General features: G+C 37.9%; 1 protein-coding gene across 4 annotated transcripts in view; it reads left to right on the top strand.

Annotated features, from left to right (window-relative positions):
* VTI1A (vesicle transport through interaction with t-SNAREs 1A) overlaps positions 1–16,170 on the top strand; it is a 266,020-nt gene that overhangs the window by 139,936 nt on the left and 109,914 nt on the right. For all 4 annotated transcript variants that reach the window (XM_071446308.1, XM_071446306.1, XM_071446309.1 and 1 more), the window contains one exon: positions 14,505–14,575. In XM_071446308.1, coding sequence (XP_071302409.1) covers positions 14,505–14,575 — 71 coding nt within the window. The remainder of the gene's footprint in view (positions 1–14,504; positions 14,576–16,170) is intronic.

A 16,170-nucleotide genomic window follows, 5' to 3' on the forward strand; every position in this document is an offset into this window, starting at 1 on the left:
AATGCAGTATTCATAAATGTATATGCTCTTTGTGACTTCATGTCAGCAGGGTTCTGTAGACCCTCATTTGTATCAAATAAACTTCAAATGGTAAAGAATACGTGCCAGCCAGGGACAAGCATCACTTTGAATTGTTCCTTGTGTATCGTTGCTGAAATGGGAAACATGGCTGGCTTCCTGTTTGTCAGGAGTGAAAAACAGGCACATCTTCTGTAATTATTAGTAATAGTGTCAATTTAATAAATTATTCACTCGTGACAACAAGATTTACATTCTGTTTGCTGATAGCTTGTGGGGGATAGTGTTTGCTTTAGGAAGGTAAAACCTCACAGTAATGCAGTGTACATCATAAATCCCTGTGTCACACCTGCTCTGAAACACTGGGGACAAATGGCGCTAACTTCTTTCTTACTGTACCTTCCTCCTCCCCTGTGGATGATATTCTCATGGGCTCACTAGATTTTCTGCTATTGCTTATGCATCTGGGACTAGACATTTGGAGATTCAGCTAACACAAAGGTTCATGGTGGTGCCTGAAATTTCCATGGACTGTGAAGAAATTATTATCCCTGGTATATCAATTGACAAGAGAAGCCAGACTAGAGATTGCAAGAGTGGGATGAGGTGATGAGTTGTTTATGCTCAGCTCCTTTCAGTTATGGCAGCATGGGGGAAAGTGCAGAAATGCTTGAGTAAAAATTTAACAGGTGAATGATATCTGAGCTGAGAGAGGAATTAATATGCTGATAGACAATGGAGAAGTCAGACCATGAAGGGATTGGCTACAGAAGGAATGTGGCTATTGTTTCATGTGCTGAACTGGGGAAAGACAGTGGCACAAAAGAAAAAGACCAGTATGGTACTAAAAAACAGTGTTTGTAGCAAGGTTCTAGATTATTGTAGGTGGTGCATAGATTTTTTTGTCAAGGCTAAAACAAAAGTGTGTGATAATATAAATAAAGGGTGAGAGCTTAGAAGAGGGTTTTAGGAAAGGAGTGGCTGGGACCATTCTGTTTCCTATTGATGTCATGCAGAAAGAATCAGAGAGCTTGCCCAAAATGCAATGATGGAAAAAAAAGAACTGAATAAAAAAAGCTGTTGAGTCTGGGTAGAAAGAAAGACAATCATGTTGCATGTCACAAGAATAGATGGTGTGGAGACATGTTGGGGGACAAGGAATTGCTGTGTTGTGCTGAATTTGAGTTGAAGGCTGAGCAGTGAGAGAGATCGGAGAGAGCAGTGTAGCAGGGAGGGAAATCTGTCCCTTATTAAATAGTAACTGGGTTGGTGCATGAGATTTTCCAGCCATAAATCAGCTGCAGATCTGTGGGGGGGAAAGGAACCAAAGCCAGAGCCTTACACAGCTCTCACAGAGAGGGCAGGAGCCTGGGTGCCGAGGGAGGAGGAGATTTCAAGAGGGAAAGCCTGACCAGTTGTGTCAAAGGCACGTGTGAGCTTCCCTCATCCACCAGCTCCCCATCTGGGAAGTTTCCCTATCCCTCCATCCATCCCAGTGTTTAGCTGGAGGAGCTGGCTCCCAGCAGGTCAGTAGAAGCAAACCTACAATGGTTTGGGCTGGGATTGTTTTCAAAACACTGCTTTTCTCCTAGATTGTCTCTGGGTTTCTCTAAGAGAAACCCCCAAGGCTGTCAGGATAGTTTGAAGTTGAACAAGAGACACCAGAAAATTCTGATTGTTTGCTGTAAGATGTCCTAGTAACAGAAGCTAAGCAGCATGTGGGCATTTGCTTGTTTCATTGGAATTCTAGTAGAAACATTATTTACCCCTGTTTTACAGATAGAGTATATAGGATAAAAGAAATAAGATGACTTGCCAAAAAATCAAATAAGAGATCTGTGATCAGTTCATAGTCCCTTGCTTGTAAGTACTGTTTCTATATTTCTTTGTAATTCAAAAGCAATTAAAGCAATAAAAAGAAATAAAAGAAATTAAATAAAATAGACCCCAGCACGTCTTCAGCAATTCCTCTGTTAAAACTTGTGATATGGTATGAAAGAGGTTGAAGCTTTCCTCCTTGATAATACATTAAATAATTATAAAATTTTTATTTCACCTTAAGTAGGAATAATATTTGATTGTCATTTAAACCAGTTCTTTAGAATCCCATAGTTTTACTCAAAATAATCCAAGAACATTTAATAAGTCTTAAAATATTCATAACACACGGAGATCATTACTCTTGAGACCTTTGTACAAAGCAGTGAAGTGTGTTAGACATATGGCAGAAACCTCTTAATTTCTTATTTCTTGCTATGATTATATGGAAGAAAGGAAAATTCTCTGTTCTTTTCCCCATTGCAATCTGCATGCCATTGTTTTATCTGTTGTGGGCCAAAGTCATCTCACACACATGTTCACTGAAGAACATGGAGTAAATCAGGCTTGAATTTAGCTCAGTAAATATATGCACAATAACAATAAATTCAGTTTTCTGTACAGTATTTCAGATAACAAAAGAAAGGACACAATTTATTTCTATATCCTGGATGATGTTAACAGCCCAAACTGTGTTGCATGACAGATGCTGGTACCTACCTTTTATATTATTGGTAATTATCTGAAGTTGTTAATTGCTGTGGCATTGAGTATTAAGAAAAAAATCAAAAACAATTGGTATGTCCTGCATTGGAAATGTATCCTAAATATCAGAAACCCTGTCACAGTACTTAACTGTATGAAGAGAGGATGAAAAATTTTGTTTTAAATAAATTTCATTGTGATTGTCTAAAGTCAAGTGAATTAAATCCATGAATTAAATCTAAAATAAAACTGTGGTTACAGTATATGGTCATAATCCCCAGATCTGTTGTGTTGAAATGACAGTATAATGAGTAGAAGTTAAAATGTCCTCTGCTTTCAAATCCTCATGGTTGTCATTTGATTAAATAATAGTGCATTCTGTTTGATGTCTTGGCTTTATTATTCAGAAGCACTTCAGTATATGTGCCCTACCTTTGTATTATGTGCTCCTGGCAGCCAGGTATCCATATAGGTTCTTATTTACACACCTGCAACAGATACACTGCACATTTAGCTTGCCTGTGTGCTGCTTGAATATGAAATTTTAATTATTCCTCTTAATTATGGTGCATTCACCAAAAAGAGGGAAATCATTGGTCAGGTACAAAAAGAAACTGCTTAGTATTTGAAGGAATTTGATAATTTTGTTGTAGTTCGTAGCTTGGCAGGTGGTAATAATGCTATGCCAGCACTGTCAAAATATGAAAATTAAAGTGACGATGGGTTTTAATGAAATCCATTTGACAAATATAATTAAGGTGTTTTAATATGAAGCCCTGTAATAAAGACTACCGGTGGACTCCCTGAGGTCCTGACTAATTGTGTAGATTGCTTTTAAGCTTTGAATAGTTTTATTGGATAATGAACTGTTAAGAAGTGTTAGATCTTTCTTAAGCAGAATTTGGTTTGAAAAAGAAGAGGAGAGACAGGCCTGAGGTGTGGCATTTTAAACATAATTAGAAGAGAGATTTAAGTTAACATCTTTGATCTTGCTGTCAGTTTTTGATTAGAGCTGTAAATGCTTTAATCAAGTGCAGTGTAGTCATTACATTTCTAACTGTTTTTAAACTGCGAAATTACTGAGACACTGACATCGGTTTAACACTTCTTGAGAATTTCCAGCAAAGTTATGTTTGTAAACTGGGTGTTTGCATTAAATTGTCATACTGCAATAATTTAACAATTAAATAGATCATGGGATAATTATATTTTGGGGTTCGAATAGTGTAAAAACCCCTTTTAGATTAAATAGAATGTTCTGTGGTTGAGGAGACTGGGCCACTTCAGATTTCATTTTAAAAATAATTTCTAATCTTGAGGGTTTTTTCAATTAAAATTATATTCAAACTAGTAGTTGTAATGAAAATGAATATATAAGAAGCTAAGTGCAGTATTTAAATGCCTTCCATAGGAAAATTATTCTTTTAATGTTACACACTGTTTGACTAATGTGGATTCCTTCACACCCATTTTTGAGCCAGGGAAGCAGGCACAAGATTTTACCAGGGGTACAGTAGTGCCTGAGACACTCAGTTCTGTTCTCTCAAATCCTATCTTGCAACATTAAAGATTGCTTGAAGAAATTTCAGAAAGATCAATTTTTTATTTTTTTTTTTTTACTGGCATCCAAAACAGCAAAATGTGAAAATGGCCATGGGCTCAGGTTGGTAATGTCAGTGAGGATGTTGGGCTGGATGGTACCTGCCCATAGGTGGCATGACTTCATTTCAAATACAGAACCCAGTAGTCCAGGGCCCTCTCTCAAATCTGACCTTGCCTCCCTGTGTTCTTGATCTTTGAGCATGATAGAAAATCCAGATATTTCTCTCTTTACTGTATGGGCTAAGGGCTGCTAGACATAATGTTTTACTCATGTTTATCTTCTAGAAATCAAAAATTAAGGTACAGGAAAGAAAAACATACTAAATCCATTCTGTCTGCAGCATACAGACCATCCACACAAATAAACTCTAACAGTGACCTGCCAACAAGTCCCACAAATTTGTTAATGATGTCCCACAGCAAACCACCTGTGCCTTTGGCAGCATGTCCTGCATGCTGACAAGTGTGGCAGACCAGGGCAGAGGGAGATGTCACCCAAGCCTGGGACATCCCCACAGGGACTGTTCAGCTGCCAGCGCTGCTGCAAGGCACCTCCAGTGCCCGTGTCTGTGCCAGCTGCAGCCCAGGGAGCACTCAGGAGCAAACAGCCTCCCTGGTCATCCTGGCCCAAGTCCTTGGAGACCCAAAGACCATTTCCAGTAGCTAGGATGGCACTTGGAGCACCCCAGGCTGCTGCTTTGGGAGCATCCAAGCAGAAGCTGCTGCCCCATGCCGTAAACTGCTCTGTTCTGGAGCAGTTTGTGTTTAGAAATCTTCAGGTCTGCCCTAAATCAAGTCATGTAGTGGTAGTCTAATGTACAGGTGCCAAAACTGTTGGTAAGTGCTGCTGGGTTGCTCCATCAGAAGAAATCACACTTGTCATCTTAGGCACTTACTGAAAAATCAGGTTTTTCAACAGCTTTCTCCTAGCAGGGATGCCTTAGAAACAAATTGTGTCTATATGCAATAAAGATCCCACATAAGTCAACCTCTGAAACACCATCTGAAGAGCTTAACTTGATCTTGAAATATCAGTCTGCTCTGAGTGCTGTAAAAATTCTATTATGGGATAGTCTATTTTTCCATCTCAGCAATTTCCAGAAGAATTATCTTTGTTTTACAAGGACAGAGATGTTTTAATTTTATTTATATGTATATATATATGCATATATATACACATAGCCCTGCAAATTCAACCAGGATTTTAAAATTAGTCTGGATTCTTTCCCTCTGATAACACTGATTTGCAAGGCCATCAAGTATTTTTCATTGTCCCCTCTGAACCTTGCTGTGGGTTTAGTGAGGCAGTGGTTTTCTCAGCATTACTCTGTGTGTAATCAAAGGCAACATTGCAGATGGAAATAACTAGCACTTAGCTCATGTGTGTGAAAAAGCAGAATCCATAGCTGCATTGGTCCTGCAGGGAAAAAAAAAAGAAAAAGAAAAAACAAAAAAACAAAGGAAAAATGGCTTGAGATGGGAAGCTGTAAGTGGAGGAAGACTGTAAGAAGTGTGCTGGGTAAGGAGCACCAAGATGTTTATCTTGATGTTTTGTCCTTTAGGTGCAGGTTTTTAAATTGCTGTATATTTCAAATGAACACAGATTCTAATCGATGGGTATAAATATCACAATGTAGAAAACCAAGATTCAAAATGTAATAAAATGCACAATCTACTTAAGTTCATCACCAAACGAAAATACAGCCGAGTGAACATTTGCTAGAGATCCTTCCAGAGAATAAAATTCTGGGGTAGAGCTGGAACTTGGACAGCAGCCAGCCCAATAAGCTACAGACTGTCCCTTCCCTCTGTCCCTTGTCCCTCCATCTCCAAGGAGCTGCTTCAGATCTCCAGAGTCCTGATAGAAGAAACATTCTTCTCTGCAAGCAAAACCACCATCATGACAAAACTGTTGTGCACTGCACATCACATGGTTCTCTGGTTGTAAATTGCCCAATAAATATTCTAACAATGTCTTGAAAAGGGTTTTTCCTCTCCAAATTGCCACCTCTTTGGAGAGATACTGCATTTACAAGGGAAAATGAATCTTCAGTAGTAATTTGGTACTCATTTTTCTTCCTTTTAAAAGCTTTGTTTTAGTATTGGTAGAAACTTTGAACAATAACTTTCCTCAGCATTCTATTTATTATTTTTTTTTATACTTTAGTACTTCCATCCTTCAACTTTGCAATGCATTTCTTTTTATGGCATTTAGATTTTGCGCGATTCAGTTTGTGCAAAAAATGGGAAACATTGAAAGGATGAGCTAATTAATGTTTCTTTAGGCTGTCCAAGGAACACTGTTGTGTTAGAGATTTTCCCCATTTGTAATTTATGCCTGTTAAAGCTTTATTTTATCATCTGTTACTGACTCCTAGGCTTCAGTTTGCACTTACTGGCTGTAACAAGCATTTCATTTTACACGGAGAAAAAATGGTTTTGGTTTCAGTTACTTTTTTTACTGTACCTGAAAAAGAGAATGGGATTTGCAAATGATAAATGGGGAAGTTGACTAGCTAACTAATAAAGATTTGTCTTAATCAAGTATGATTTGTCAGAACAGGAGCGCACTGGGGTCAGGGCACACGCAATGAATAATACAGCATTCACTGGAGAGAAGGACCAGGCAAAAGGCCTCATAAATATGCTGCTATTACCCACTGCTAATTCGTATTCAAAGAGTGAGTTGCACTGAAGCCAGCTCCGAGGTTGCTGAGCTGTTCACCTGCTTCGTGGGCTTTTCCATGTTTAAGAAAGTTTATACAGTTATATTTTTATGTACACACACTGTTTACCGAATGCTTTATTTATGCACAGACTGCTGCACTTTTTGGTCAATGTGTTTAAGCATTATTTATTAATCAGCTTCTAGGTTTGTTTTATTTTTCTAATGTCTGGGTGCTATTGTATTTCTGGTTTTCGTTGTTTAAATATGAATGTGAATACAGCGGGAGATAGTTCCATTCACATTTGAAATGAATTTCTGAACAGTGCAAGAAAGGTTAAAACACTCTTTAGCTTCATGGAAGTATTAGAGATCAAACAGGCATAGACTTCTTGTTCATGTTGGCAGCTTTCCTGACTTTCTAATTGACCTGTAGATCCAAGATAAATCTGGTAAATCGGGATGTTGGGAGAAACCTGAACAAGACCAAATGTAATTTTGTTTGGTTCTGGCTTTACTTTCTGATGATAACTTTGCTCTTAGCTTCAAGAAGCATTTTCTCAGATTGAAACAGTTGAAGGATATACTCTTCTCATAGGTCTACTGATGTCCAGAGGAGATACTGCAAAACACTCTTGTTACTATTGATAAGTTTAAGCTACATAAATGGATCATAAAGAATCAATCTGAAAAATTAGTAAGTTCTTCCAGTGCTTACAGATTTAACTAGCAGTTTTTATTCTTCATCATTGCGCTACCTAAATGTCATATACTGTGGTACGTAGTGGTTATGTAGTTAAACAAGATTGAAACAAAATCTCATTCTACTCTTCAATTTTAAAACATATTCTTCAATGAATATTCTTCATGAATTTCAAAACATTTTCTCGTCTTCTAAAAACATAATGTAATTTTTTTTTTCTGTTTGCTGGTCGGCTAATAGCCTGTCTCATCTATTTTGTGCTTAGCTCTGTGTCTTGAAGTGCACTTACTGCTTTAAGAATGGATCAGCTTTAGCGATAGGGCCAACTTTACAAGCCTCAAGCTGCTCATGCAGGAGTTTAAGTTATGCATTTTAAGTCTTTAAAATTACCAGTAATACAGAGTCCATAGTAATTATTTGTACTGCTCTGAGTTTATAGCAAACTGAGTAGATGGTGGAACACTTCTGATTAAATAATGATTATGAATACAGCCTTAGATGAACCAAAGATCACCATTGTGTCATGTCAGTGCTGTTTGGAGTCACAAGTTTAATTAAATGTCAGTTTGTGGCTCAAGTTTTAGAGGATGTATTTCTGCAACTTAATTTAAATGCAATCATGATTTTTAATACTCTCCCCTGCTAAACCACTTTCAGACAAGGTCAAGACTGGCAGTACTGCAATGAAGCATCACCCATTCCTGCACCAAGCTCAGACTGAGCAGGGCCTTCTCCCATCCTGGGAGCACTTAAAAAGTAGCAAAAGAAGACACTGAGGGTTGGCTCCCAACTTTAGGTACATTATTAGTGATTGAAAGGGGGGTAGCAAGTTGTTTACTTATTGATGCACTGAGGAAAGATTTCTTTTTTGCCTTAGAACTTACTTGAAGGAAGAGGGTAGGGGAGGAAGATGCGATGGGAGGAATTTGGAGCAGACAAGCACTGCTGGGCTGGGGCATGGCAAGAACAATGGCCAGCCTGCAATGTAGACAAGTGCTCAGCAGAATCAAAGTCTGCCACCTCCTGTGAATGTTGCTGTGAGGATGTTAGTAAGGGAGCTCAGCTAGATTGGTGATGGGAGTAGACAGAAAAAAATACATCAGTTAGTGAGAAATGAGTTGTTTTTTACCAGCAGATTGATGTAAGTTAGGATTTCAGAAAAGGTATGAAACTTTAGAAACAGAAAAAGCAACTGGAGGTGAAGTTACTAGGTCTGTCATCTTTCTTCTTTCTTTATCCTATTTTCTTCTCATTCATCTGCCTTTTTTTTTTTTTTTTTTTTTTTTTTTTTAACTGGGGAAGGACAAACCAGGCCTGGACCATGGGAGGCGATGGTTATGAAATGCTCCCGGTTTGTTCTTAAAGGCATGTGGCACCTTCCTCAAATATCTTTTCTTCTTTATTTGGAACAAAACACAAAGACTGAATTCTGATTAGGTGTTCTGGATGTTTTTCCTCACTGGCTTCTCTGACCTCAGTCTCAACCAACCCCTTTTGCTCTTGGCCAATAAAAATAATTTCATGGACATCCATTATAGCTTATAGGGAGACCTTTTCATTTGAGAAATGTTTGTATTTTTTACTTTGGTGGACATGTTGGACTTTGGAAGTTTGGGAGGTATTTTTAGATGTTACTTGCCTCCACAATAAGACTGGGCAACTTCTTTTATCCTCTCTTGCAACTGAACTTCTGACAGCTCTGGAAGTGTTGGATGTCCTTGGTGAATGCTGTGGATTGTCAGTGCTCTTTCCACCTATGGCATTTGCTTTTGCTGAAGAAGCCAACTAATCCCTATAAAAATTAGCTAATTTTTATTTTATTGTGTTAATTGACCACTTAGCAGCATGCAGATTAACATCTTCATGGCAGATTCTTGAGGCATTTGAGCACTAACCCATGTTTCACTGTTCTGTTAATGCTCTACAAATTGTCTTCCCATTGGCTTATGGCTGTTACATTATCCTTCATTTATCTGTATTACCCTGTACTTGTTTTTTAATAACCTTAATGATCTAAATCCTTCTGTTTCTAATTACATCAGCTGTTCAATGTAAATATATGTCAGCTGAACTGGGGAATTTATTGGACTTTTACCTGTGTCCCTATACTTCAAGATATGTCATCACTTTCTTTATTAACTTTCTGCTGTCAGAAGCATAAGGTGTTTGACTCAACGCCAAATTCTTCAACTCCTGTAACCTATATTTTCCAAGTTTGTAAATCTGCTTGCTGTCACCTCTGAACAGTGAGCTTTTAACACTTTCTAGTATTTTTTCCCAGACGCTGCTGTTGATGATTTATCCTAGTCTCCTAAAATCAAAACTTTTAACCTGTCCAAAATGGAGTGTCTTTAGGAAAAAAAAAAAAAAAAAAAAGCCCCAGCCTCTGTCAGCATAGTTTCTGAAACTCTTGTATAAGCTTTTGCTACATCTTCAGAGCATGTGATGTCGCTGTGCAAAGACCACACACAATTGCACTCCCCAAATGGCACTGCTCACTGGGCAGGGCTGAGGATCTCAGCCTGGAACCGATTCCCACTCCTACTCTGGTCAACACACAGTGGTTTTTGTAGTGTATTTCATGATTCTGTAGAACAGCCATCTTGATTTTTAACATGATCTTCTGCTTTTCCCAGTGTAAATTAATTTGTTGTTTCCAACATCTAATTACATAGCCCAGATGCATGCATTGTATATATGATAAGATTGAGCAAATCATATTTCTGGCATTCTTTCTGTGATTTTTTTCATTTTAAGCTTTTTTTTTTTCGTATTTTAAATTATATCAAGATATCTGCTGCATCTTATGACACTTTTATATGTACACACACACACATATATATGTACACACATATATATGCAAACACACAGGGTACACTTTGAGAGAAAAAGTGCTCCATAAACTATGTTGGATTATTTTATTTTTCATATGAAAAGAAAAATAGGGAGTCTGTCTTCAAAATTAATAAAAATGCATGCTTGTTTATCCTAAAGCCTGGAGAGGCTCATTCCGTGTCATTCCTGTCTCTTGAGTAAATATATTAGTCATCCTTAGGGCAAAAAAGTATTATTGACTTGAGTGATTAGAAAAAGCTCTTTCAGAATCAGTTTAGCTGATAAAGTACATAAATTCTTAAATGGCTGGAGGCAAAAAAAGTAAAAGAAACCAGTCAAGCACAACTTATTTTGCATTCTTGATGTGTGTGTAGGTATTAGAAATCAAACTCTGTGGACCACATATTAAATAATTACAATTTGTATGTATAAATACTGCATACAAGTTACAAGCAAATTCCAAAGAAAGGGCTTATTCAGGAGTGCAAATCATTGCTAGAAGTGATCATTGTCTTTTGGGTTTATCTCAGCATAACTGTTGAAAGCCATGTGCCAATTTGTGCACACATGAAGGGGGAAGTTAGGTTTGCATTTCTTACGTTTGGGGGGGGTTTGGTTTTTTCTTCAAGTGAGGAAAGTTATATTCATTCCTCTAATTAATGTCAGTGGTTTAGGATAAGAAATGTTATGTTTTTCTTGCATAACATAGTCTCATAGAACCAGGCACCATTTGTGTTGGACTCACAACATGGCATTTTTGAAGTGCTTGGCACTAAAGATGATTTCCCATACTTTGTTCAAAAAACCTTTAGGGCAGAATACATTTAGAGCTGTGGATTTTAGCATTCACCATTTAAGGATGATGCTTGTTAACATTATGTACTTTTTCAGAAATATTTTTTTCTGCCCATCACAGCATTGTTTAAGACTGAGATAATTGCTCTATCGAATATTCCTGCCCTCTGTCAGTACACAGATAATAATGATGTAAATGCATTCACCCTTCTGCTTCACACAGTTTAGCTGTAATTTTAAAACATAATTTTATGCATCTCTTTGGGAATTTCAGTTTGAGGAGGCAGCACCACTCAGTCTTTGGTAGGACTTGGGACTGCGCCATACTAAACATTGTCCTACAAAACAAGGGAAAGGTTGGCATAATCCCCAAATAATTGACATTGTTAAGATTCTGTGGAATTAACACCATTACTGGCAAGAGGCAACACCCTTTGGTTTGTGTATTGGTCTTAATTCATGCATCTGCACTACAGTATATCTTACAAACCTGACCTTTTCACATAACTGTAGTAGCTTCTTCAATGACTTGCATTATAAGTAGGCTGGGAAGATCCAAGCAGCACCATTGCACTAAAAGCATGAATCTGCCAAATAGATGAATGTTTTAACTGGAAGGAAAAGAGTTGTGGGGAAACCTGAAAAATGTTAGAAAGCAATTATATCAAGCTTGTAATTAGCTGTACTGTGGGCTAATGCTACATTTTTCCTAGTCCCAGGTGCTTTCAGTTGCAAACCAAGTGAAGAGACATGTCTTCATTGAGAAGTCTTTATTTTCTCTCTGTAATAATATTTTTGTTTGACTGTCTTGACCTTCCAGCTAAAAATCAAGTTTCACTGTCATCAGTGAATTTTCTGAGTAGAATGAGGATATGAAGAGGATAAAGGTGTCAATTTATGTTTGCAAACTTACTGTGAGATTATGTTATCTCCGTCATATCTCTTTGTTCAACTTATGTTGTTATTTTAGCCCAAAAAAGGCCAAAGATCATCAACGAAAGTGCGTGTAGAGTAAAGCTACTCCTGTAAAATTGATGATCCGTCCAATTATTTATCTATAGAGGCTGCTGGGAAGAAATGCAACTATCTCAGTTCTCAGACCCCTCTGCTAGGTTGAACTTCATGGCTGAAGGTTTAATCCCTAAGTGTCATATCAACAATTCATTCTGTGATATTCTGGCTGACATGCTCTCCTTCCTTATTTATTGATGTCTTCAGTCATCGACAATGAGAGGAAAATACACTATTCGTCAAAGTGACGGTGTTTTACCCTCACTTACAGTTGATGCTGCTGTCACATTGATGGTTGGAAAATAAACTCAATCATTATAAAAAGCTAAGAGTCTGAACTTGCCACTGACAGGAAGAAGATGAAAAAAAATATACAAACCCACAGTAACTTGCTTAAAAATTGGTGTAATAAAAATAAAACTGTTCCCTACAAAGATATTTTTGAGCTTTGTTCATGAGATACAAAACCATTTTAGCCATGTATTTTATACTTATTCCTTTGAAGGAAGATCTGTACCTCGTACTCCTTTATGTCTGCAAACATACATGTAATTTTTAGCACTAAATACACTTTTTATCATTTCACCTCATGCTACTAGGTTGGTAATTTGTTGGTTTTTTTCCCCCTCTCTTTTAAGAGATCTTGCTTTGTTGTTTTTTTTTCTCCCCTGGATTATATTGAACACATATTTCTGTTTGTGTATTACAGTATTTTGAGTGCTTTAATGAGGAAAAGCTCAGTATAGTTCCATCCTGTAAGTCCTTTGACATGCAAACATAAGCAAGGCTCTTGTGAATCACTTTCTGAGGCTGCCATTTGTGTAACTGCACTGCACTGTGCAGCCTTTTTAACTCCAAACCCATGTATCTTACCACATTTCACCTTTGGGAGGCATTGTATATACAGCTAAAAGTAAAGAGCAGCGAGCCAAGAGGGACAAGATAGCATAATGAGGATGTCAATTTGTGGTCAGAGGAAATATTTATCTTACTTGTACTATACTTGGCAACTGATAGAGAAATATATATGTAATGAATTTCCTCCGACTTTATCTGGCAGACTGTGTACCTAGTGTTAAATGGATTTAAAAATAACATTGCTTGTCTCAAACTTTTAAAGTTTGAGGTGATTCTACTTTGGATTGTTCCTTGAAAATGGACTGTATCTATTAAAAAAAAATCATAATCGTGTTTGCTAACATATTGGTGAATTTTTAATGATCCGTTTCTGAAGGCTCCCTGAATAATGACATTTAGGATCCCACTGACTCACCAGAACAAAAGCAAGGCACTTTTTTTGTTGTTTAGGGGGAAAAAAAGCCATATTTTTGTAGTTGTACTGTTTTGGTTCATATCTCTGGTAAGCCTGCTAAGTACCCTAAATGAATGTGCACAGAATTGCTGGTTGTCTCACACGTGCTGTGTGTCCTGAGGCAAAGCTACAGCTGCTTCAGCTCCTTCTGCCTGCTTCCCCATCTGTAAAATGGGAATGCTTTAACTTATTTTTCTCCTTTGGGGAAATACAGGAAGGGTTTCTTAATATTTCTATAGAGCTTTGAAGATTAAAATCTCTCCTCTATACTTGCTGCTAATATTTCAGGGTTAGAGAAGCATTTGATTGAAGCTGTTTGAAGAGTAAAGTTTTGGCATCTTGTGTTGTCTTTGTACCATATCTTGAGGCCTCTCCACTATAATTTTGCAACCTTTGGTTCAGCGTAAGCTGCTGAAGCAAACAAGCCCTGTGTAAACAAACGGTGATGACTATAAATTAATGTCTCTGTCTGCTCTTGAAAACATCAGGAGATTACAGCCTATCTCTAAGCCAGCCAGAAACAGTCCATGGTGGAGCAAAGCACACACCAGTGACTGGGCTGAGCCTGAAAAAGCTTTCATTTAAGCATCAATGGTAAATGCTGAGAGGCAGTGAGAGAGGTTTTCTTCTAATATGACTTCTGTGTCTTTAGATGTGCAAGGATGGCTGGTGTTTTAGCAAAGGCTTACTGACTTCCTTGGGCTTAAGGAGTAGATAGGAAGTATGAGCACCAGCATCTCGAGCAAGTCTGAAAGTCTTCTTGCCTTTGTTTCACAGATCAAAGGTCAGCATCAATTTCCAGGGTATAGACAATCTCAAGAGACTGCAGAGGGGCAGCTTCTGGTTTGGTTTGCTTCTTCAGTTTTATGTTGTCTGAAAAACTTAAAATTTAAAATAATGATGTATTCCTCTTTGCGGTTAGGAGGAGTGATTAGGCTACCACGTGTTAAGTGCTCTTGTTAGAATCTAACTTGGCATTTTAAGGCCTTGCAGTCACAAGCTGTATTTTTCATGATTTACATTTTCATTTTTTAATGCAGAGCAGATTGGACAGGAGATGCTTGAAAACCTCAGCCATGACAGAGAGAAGATCCAGCGGGCTCGGGAAAGAGTAAGTTTGATAATAAGTAATTGCTGATTCTGCATTTTATTTGCATTGGACAAGTTCTTTGTGCATGCAAAAATAATCCAGATGAGATATAATCACCATCTGCAGTGGAGAACTTACAAAGTGTCTTACATGGGCCCCATCCTGCCAAGTCTCTCTGATGGGGAGTCACACTGTAGTCACCAAATCTGCTGCTGGGAGCAAATTTTCTGTCACCATCACAGTTAGGTCAGTGTTCTGTCCTTTGAAGGGTTTGTTATGCTGTCCATTCCAATGACTACTTGGGCTTCCAATGAAACAGTTCAGTATTATAAGTGAGCTTCTAATAGTTGAGCAACCTTACTCTTTGTAGCTGCAGATGCAAATAACAGCCTCTTGGGCAGGTCTGTGTGAGGAGCAGGTACTGCTGCTCTGCCTCTGCAGCCAAGGCCACATATCTGTGTCACTTCTGGCTCCTGGGGCTTCCATGGGGATCAGCTCCACTGTGCAGAGTTAATGGAGGTGCTCAGGAGCCCATCCCATCCAATGTGTACAAATTCTCTGAACTTCTGTGTGGGAACCCATCCTCTCTGTCTCTGGTTTCTGCTCACAGAACCCGGACTTTCTGTCCATGACCTGTTGTTCAGATACTTTCCCAAGTGACCAATTTTTTGCAATGCTTTCTGAAGTGCTGGGCATTGCTACTTTAAAACACTACATATATCTAGATCACTAAATGTAACTGAGAATTGTGAGGATTGACCAAGTTTTGTTCTGGCAACTTGGTGTTATATTTCACCTCCACTTCTTATATCCCCAGTGACTGCTGAGTCTGAAATGCTTTTCTGTTTCTAGCTGGACAAATAAAACCTAGGCAATGGAGATAAATGCCATGTATTCCTTTCTGCTGATCCTGTATATCCCAGGGATGTAGTTCTGATCACTCAATGTATGCATGGTTCATAGCATAACTTTTCCTTTTCATTGCTTTCCAACTGAGGAGCAAATTTCTTTGAAGGCAAAACCTGTAAGAGGCAAAGAGCAAGATTTAAAATAAGAAGGATATTCTAGGAAAGTGTAGTACATACATACTCCACCACAATGCAGCAAAAAACCCTCTTGTCATAATGGAAGATCTCAAATTCCAAATTGTTTTATCAGGAGCCACTTAAATACTTAAAAATACTTAAAATATTTTCTTCAGGGAATTCAGAAAAGTTCTCCAGTGGAGCCACACGGTTCTACCTGTTCCAGCTGTCTGTGTACACTCAGATGAACACTTAGGGGAGATGTTAGATAATTTAGCTAGCTTTCCATTTTCTAGAGATTTTGAAAGACCAGACCAGAGGGTGCTTTATCAATGCATGATAGGTGTACATTAAATACATGGAGTTATTATTTTATCAACCAGGGAATAAATTTGTCTTCTGGAATGAAATAGCCACCATGAGTATGATGGTCAGGTTTAACAGTTCAATGTTGAGAAAATTAGGAAGATCATTTTTTATAAGCAAAATGTAAATAAGTTAATGTCTCAATGGTTTGATAAAATTTACTTATATGAATTTTCCTGTCTGTAGAGTAAAATTCGTATTTTCTTCTGAAGGGAAAGAGGAGGG

This window comes from Agelaius tricolor, unplaced genomic scaffold, assembly GCF_023055355.1.
Source record: "Agelaius tricolor isolate 1412-34295 unplaced genomic scaffold, bAgeTri1.0.p SCAF_22, whole genome shotgun sequence".
In the NCBI taxonomy this organism is placed as follows: domain Eukaryota; kingdom Metazoa; phylum Chordata; class Aves; order Passeriformes; family Icteridae; genus Agelaius; species Agelaius tricolor.